Source organism: Bos mutus, unplaced genomic scaffold (genome assembly GCF_027580195.1).
Source record: "Bos mutus isolate GX-2022 unplaced genomic scaffold, NWIPB_WYAK_1.1 CTG266, whole genome shotgun sequence".
Classification (NCBI taxonomy): domain Eukaryota; kingdom Metazoa; phylum Chordata; class Mammalia; order Artiodactyla; family Bovidae; genus Bos; species Bos mutus.
Window position 1 is genome coordinate 1 of NW_027219767.1, and position 6045 is coordinate 6045.

At 37.3% G+C, this 6045-nt stretch overlaps 1 protein-coding gene across 1 annotated transcript; it reads left to right on the top strand.

Annotated features, from left to right (window-relative positions):
• Positions 1-4077: 4077 nt before the first annotated feature.
• On the top strand, positions 4078-5591 carry LOC102267004 (hemoglobin fetal subunit beta; the record flags this gene model as incomplete). The annotated part of the gene is given in 3 exon segments (XM_070366918.1): positions 4078-4156; positions 4578-4800; positions 5380-5591. Coding segments are annotated over 3 exon segments (431 nt in total), but the record flags the coding sequence as incomplete, so codon positions are not given.
• Positions 5592-6045: the final 454 nt, after the last annotated feature.

Below are 6045 nucleotides of genomic sequence, written 5' to 3' on the forward strand. Positions count from 1 at the left end.
TTCTTGATAAATCAATATCATAGCCCACTTTTGAGGTAAATAAAAGCTAATTCTGAATGAATTAAAACCTGAGGCCAGTGGAGGAAATATTAATATGCAATTGATAAACTGAGACATTAACTGTCCTGTAATAATTAGGATATATTTTATCAAAGTTATTACTATATTGACTTTACTGGTTTTAGAAAAAAAAATGACCTTTTTTTTTTTTAAATATGACCTTTTAAAAATGAGTTAAATTGCACCATTTCTAAACTATTCTGTTTATAACATCTGTTTCTATGAGTTCTGCTCTTCAAGAAGAATTTACTTCGTTTTTTTTTTGTTTTATTTTATTTTGCTTTATTTTTGAAACAATGCTAAAACTGAGGTAACTAAGATATTGTACATCTGAGGGAAGAAGAGTAAATAATAACCACTTTATCTTGTAATAAACTTTAATGGAAAATAATCAAATAAATAGCTACTTTACCCAGAAAAATACAGATTAGTTTGGTGAAATATTCTACTTGGGTAATTAAAAATTGAACATCAAAGCATGTACAAAAGAATTCTAGCTGAGTGAAATTTTTGAACCAAATGATGAAACCACACATCTCTGGATGAATCTCATGATTCTCTTGAAGAAAGTCAATATTCACCCACTTAATAATACTCAGATTAGGCCCATCCTGGTATAGAACATTAGGAATTAGGTCACCTTGCCAGACTGCAATAAAAAAAAAAAAAAAAAAAAAAAAACTGTCTTTTTCTCTCTGTGTGGACTTGTATGAGTGTGTGCTTGTGTGTGTGTGTTCAGTGCTCAGTGGGGCTGGAATCAAAGTAGAGCAGACATGCTGTGGATCCCTTCACAGAGTACAAGAAAGCTCATGATGGTGAAGATGGTAGTGGGCCTAAGAAGCATTCCAAAACTTTTTAGTGGTGACCTGGATTTGCACTTTAGGCTCTGAACATAACCCTATTTATATAACTATTCACTCTTCCTTTTTTTTGCCTGAACTTTTGATTGTCTTATAACAACTTGCAGCCTTATCCCTGCAGAGTTATGGTAATAGAAAGAAAAACCTGTTTCACTCTTTAATCATACCAAGTAGACTGAAGCGACTTAGGCAGAAGCAGCAGCATCAATGGTGAAAGACAACAACTCTTGCCCTGAGACTTGCATGATGGTGGCTGCAGCAGCAGTCAGTACAAAAGAGGGGCTCATAGACCATTCATGGCAAAGAAAGATATAAAAAAGAAGACACAGTAGCATTATTTGTAAATATATACACACACACACACACACACACACACACACACATATATATACTGTAATACTACTCAGGTATAAAAAAGAATGACATTTTGCCAGTTGCAACAACTTGGATGAACCTATAGGATATTATGCTTGGTGAAATGTCAGACAAAGAAAGACAAAATCTTGTTTATTGTGACTTAAATGTGGAAACATAAAAAGCAAAACAAACAAATTAATATAACAAAGCAGAAACAAACTCACAGATATAGAGAACAAACTACTATGTTACCCATGGGGAGAGAGAAGAGGGGAGGGTCAGGATAGGGGTAGGGGATTAAAAGATACAAATTACTGTGTACAAAATAGATTAGCAACAAGGATATATTGTACAGAACAGAAAACATAGTCAATAATTTATTGCAACTTTAAATGGTGCATAGTCCTTAAAAATACTGAATCACTATGTTGTATATCTGAAACTAATATAATATTATAGATCAAATATTTAAAAATAATTAATTCAAATCAAATGAATTAGGGAAATCATTTCTGAAAACAGAAAAGGATAGGGGAAGTCTTTAAGTACATGCTAATTTCTGTCAGTCAAGACAGCAAAATTGTAGCCCTGACAATTTGGCTCCTTTACAAGAAAATATAGAAATGGACTATACTATTATTTAGTAAGTTCTGTGAGTTTTCCATAACACAGAGTTCCTGAAAAGATATGTCCAAAGTTTTCCAGAAGAAGTCCTTTAACTCACATATGCCTGACCTCTGATATCAGAGATATAAAATAGGTCTTTTAAAGAGTACAAATATAAAACAATGATAAAGCTAATGGAGATTTCAGTTTAATCAATTGAAAATCAAAACTCAAGGTCAAATCAAATGTAGTTTTTTGTTTTTAACATTTAAAATATTTGAAAGATTTCTTTTCCCAGAAGTCAACATGTGGAAATTTTTTTCTAAGTATAGACCAATAGTTAGAGCTTCTTTCTTTGAAGGTTGCAGAAAAGAGTGAATATAAATTGAAAATGTTTAAACTCTATATTTTTTCCCCTATAATCTTGTGGGCATATAATCCTACCCTAACTTCCAGACAGCCAGGCAAGAGCCAACACTTTTCTACATGTCTGAAAATATCAGAATGAATTTGTTCACAAGTACTTGAATGGGAATGGGCCAGATCAAAGGGGTGAGGAATCTTCATTTACCTAGCAATGATGGAAAAAAAAATTTTGGAGGCTGGAGTAATTAAAACTGGACATTTATGAATTTCTTTGTAACAACTAGAAATGCAGAAGTCCTTTCCTTCTAGTTCCCTAAAAATATATTAGTTGGAGTTACAGAGACATAGAGCTGAAAGAATGAGAGATTTTTTAAAAACATGTTTTGCCAGTGATGGCAAAGGTGAGAGAAAGGTGATTCTAGACATCAAGTTGTCTGAATCAGGAGAAGGTTCTAAGGTGAGAGAAGGGAAGTAAATATATATGTTCCTATCCTACTGAAAGGAAGTGGAAATTCAAGAAGAAGGGAAGATGCAGAAAGTAGAGATCATAGAAAGTAGGGGAACCTCAGGGAACTCTGAGATCTAATGCTGAGCTCAGAAATGCTTTCTGCTTTTGCTTTTTCATTAAATCTTCTAGTAGTAAGAAGCAGACCTCTACACTTCAGAAGTTCTTCTTCCCTAAGAAGGTTAAGAGGATTTATTACATGGGTTGGAGGAGGTGCAAAGAGAGAAGAAATATTTGAAAAGCTGTAGATAAAGAAGGATACATTTTAGTAAAAGAAGGTATAAACAAAGTATATAGAGAAAACAAAATTAAAGATGAACTGAAATAGAAGAAATTTTTATGCACACAGTATTCTTAGAGGTTTAGAGGAGAAAACCAAATAATCTGATTCAAACTGGAATGTCTTTCCACAATTTTATCCCTCCTTTTAAATCACAGAGAAGTTTCTCTGTTCTTGAAGACACTTTCCCAGGTCAGTTTATGAAGAAACAATTTATATGCCTTGATTTAGTCTTTGAACACATTGCCTCTCTCAGGGTTATTGAAACTTTGGGGGTTTGATTGATTTTTTACTTTGTATTTCTTACTACATGGAGAGGTCTCTATGTTTTCATCTATGGATTAATGGAGTAGCTATTTCATAGGAATTCTTGATCCATACTTATTCTATTTTTCTATCATTATTTATTTGGTCATAAATTAAATTAAGAAAAAATTGAATGAGTAGATAAGCAAATGAATATTTGTTTTCATACCAGAATGACTTAATCCCAAACAAGCAAACAAAAGAGATGCATATTTAGAACAGGGCAGAGGTTTTATCCATGCTGTCCTTGTAATTATTTTGCATATTCTGAAGGCACAGGAGATGATCCATCCACATCGTCTTAAGCTGAATCATAGTGGACAAATCCTTTCCATTTTCTGGAGCCCGGATTCTTCATTTGTATAATAAGAAAATTGAGGAGGTGGTTTCCAAGAGGTTACTTCGTTGTGATTCTAAAATTTCTACAAGCAAACTTGCTAAGGAAGATGATTTTAGTAGCAGTTTGTATTGCTGGAATGACTGAGACCTAGAGATGCCCAGAAAGAGGGCTGAAGGTCTAAAGTCAGTGCCAGGAAGACTAAGGAGAGGTATGACTGTCATCATTCAAGCCTCACCCTGTGGAACCACACCTTGGCCTGAGCCAATCTGCTCACAGAAGCAGGGAGGTCAGGAGGCAGGGCTAGGCATAAAAGGAAGAGCTGGGCCAGCTGCTGCTTACACTTGCTTCTGACACAACCGTGTTCACTAGCAACTACACAAACAGACACCATGCTGAGCTGCTGAGGAGAAGGCTGCCGTCACCTCCCTATTTGCCAAGGTGAAAGTGGATTAAGTTGGTGGTGAGGCCCTGGGCAGGTAGGTATCCTGCTTACAAGACAGGTTTGCTGCTGCTGCTGCTAAGTTGCTTCAGTCGTGTCCGACTCTGTGCGACCCCATAGACAGCAGCCCACCAGGCTTCACCATCCCTGGGATTCTCCAGGCAAGAACTTTGGAGTGGGTTGCCATTTCCTTCTCCAATGCATGAAAGTGAAAAGTGAAAGTGAAGTCGCTCAGTCATGTCCCCATGGACTGCAGCGACCTCATGGACTACAGCCTTCCAGGCTCCTCCGTCCATGGGATTTTCCAGGCAAGAGTACTGGAGTGGGGTGCCATTGCCTTCTCCGACAAGACAGGTTTAAGGAGAGTGAAATACACCTGGGCATGTGAGGACAGAGCCATCCCTGAGATTCTGAAAGCTGCTGACTTCCTCTGACCTTGTGCTGTTTTCTCCCCCTAGGCTGCTGGTTGTCTACCCCTGGACTCAGAGGTTCTTTGAGTCCTTTGGGGACTTGTCCTCTGCCGATGCCATTTTGGGAAACCCTAAGGTGAAGGCCCATGGCAAGAAGGTGCTAGACTCCTTCAGTGAGGGCCTGAAGCAACTTGATGACCTCAAGGGTGCCTTTGCTTCGCTGAGTGAGCTGCACTGTGATAAGCTGCACGTGGATCCTGAGAACTTCAGGGTGAGTTTGTGGAATCCTCAATATTCTCTTTTTATGGTCAAGCTTGTGTCATGGGGATAGGGCTGACTGGCAGGACGTAGTTTAGAATGGAGAAGATGTATTCTGGTTAAAGTGCTAAGGACTCCTCAGAACCGTTTAGATTCTTTTAACCTCTTTGCTCACAATAATCATTTCTTCTGATTCATTCTTGTTCTCTGTTGTCTGCAATGTCTTCTCTTTTTAATTATACTCTTTGAGTGTTCAATTTGAAAAAAAGATTTCTTCATCTACTTTAAAAATAATATCTAATATTTTCCCCTTATCTGTTCCTTTCAAGGGATAAAATGTTGTATTGCTTTTCAAAGTGATTCAAAATAATAAAAATGATAATAAGTTCTGGATTAAGATAGAAAGAGAGAAACATTTCTAAATATAAATTCAGCCTGCTATGGGTAGCTTCACATCAGCAGTAGCATCTATACTTCAGTCATCTTTGTGCTAATATCCTAGGGACACAGCTTGGGATGAATCTGAAGTACTCTGAATCTAACCTGGGCACCTGCACTAACCCTGCCCTTGCTTAATGTCTTTTCCACACAGCTCCTGGGCAACGTGCTAGTGGTTGTGCTGGCTCGCTGCTTTGGCAGTGAATTCTCCCCGGAGCTGCAGGCTAGCTTTCAGAAGGTGGTGACTGGTGTGGCCAATGCCCTGGCCCACAGATATCACTAAGCTCCCTTCCTGATTTCCAGGAAAGGTCTTTTCATCCTCAGAGCCCAAAAACTGAATATGGAAAAATTATGAAGTGTTTTGTGCATCTTGCATCTGCCTAATAAAGACATTTATTTTCATTGCACTGGTGTATTTAAATTATTTCACTGTCTCTTACTCAGATGGGCACATGGGAGGGCAAAGCACTGAAGACATAAAGAAATGAAGGGCTAAGTTGAGACTTTGAGAAAATATATCAGTATCTTGGACCCCATGACAGGAGTGGTTGTAAACAGCTGATGTTATTGGAAAACAGGCTCTGCTCCTTACTCTTACTTTCCTTTAAAGAATTCAAGTTGCAGCTTAATTTGTGAGTTAGATCATTGCTAAGTTTTATTAAAATAAATTATGTTATTTAGCCTTTTTTGTAAATGTCTTCTCTCTCTTTAATTGTCCAGAACCTCACTTAAATCCATTAGGTTCTTCTGCCTAAGGACACCACTGTTTTAAAATTTTCTTTAGGCACTTTACTGTCCCATTGCTCTTTCTCCCCTGACT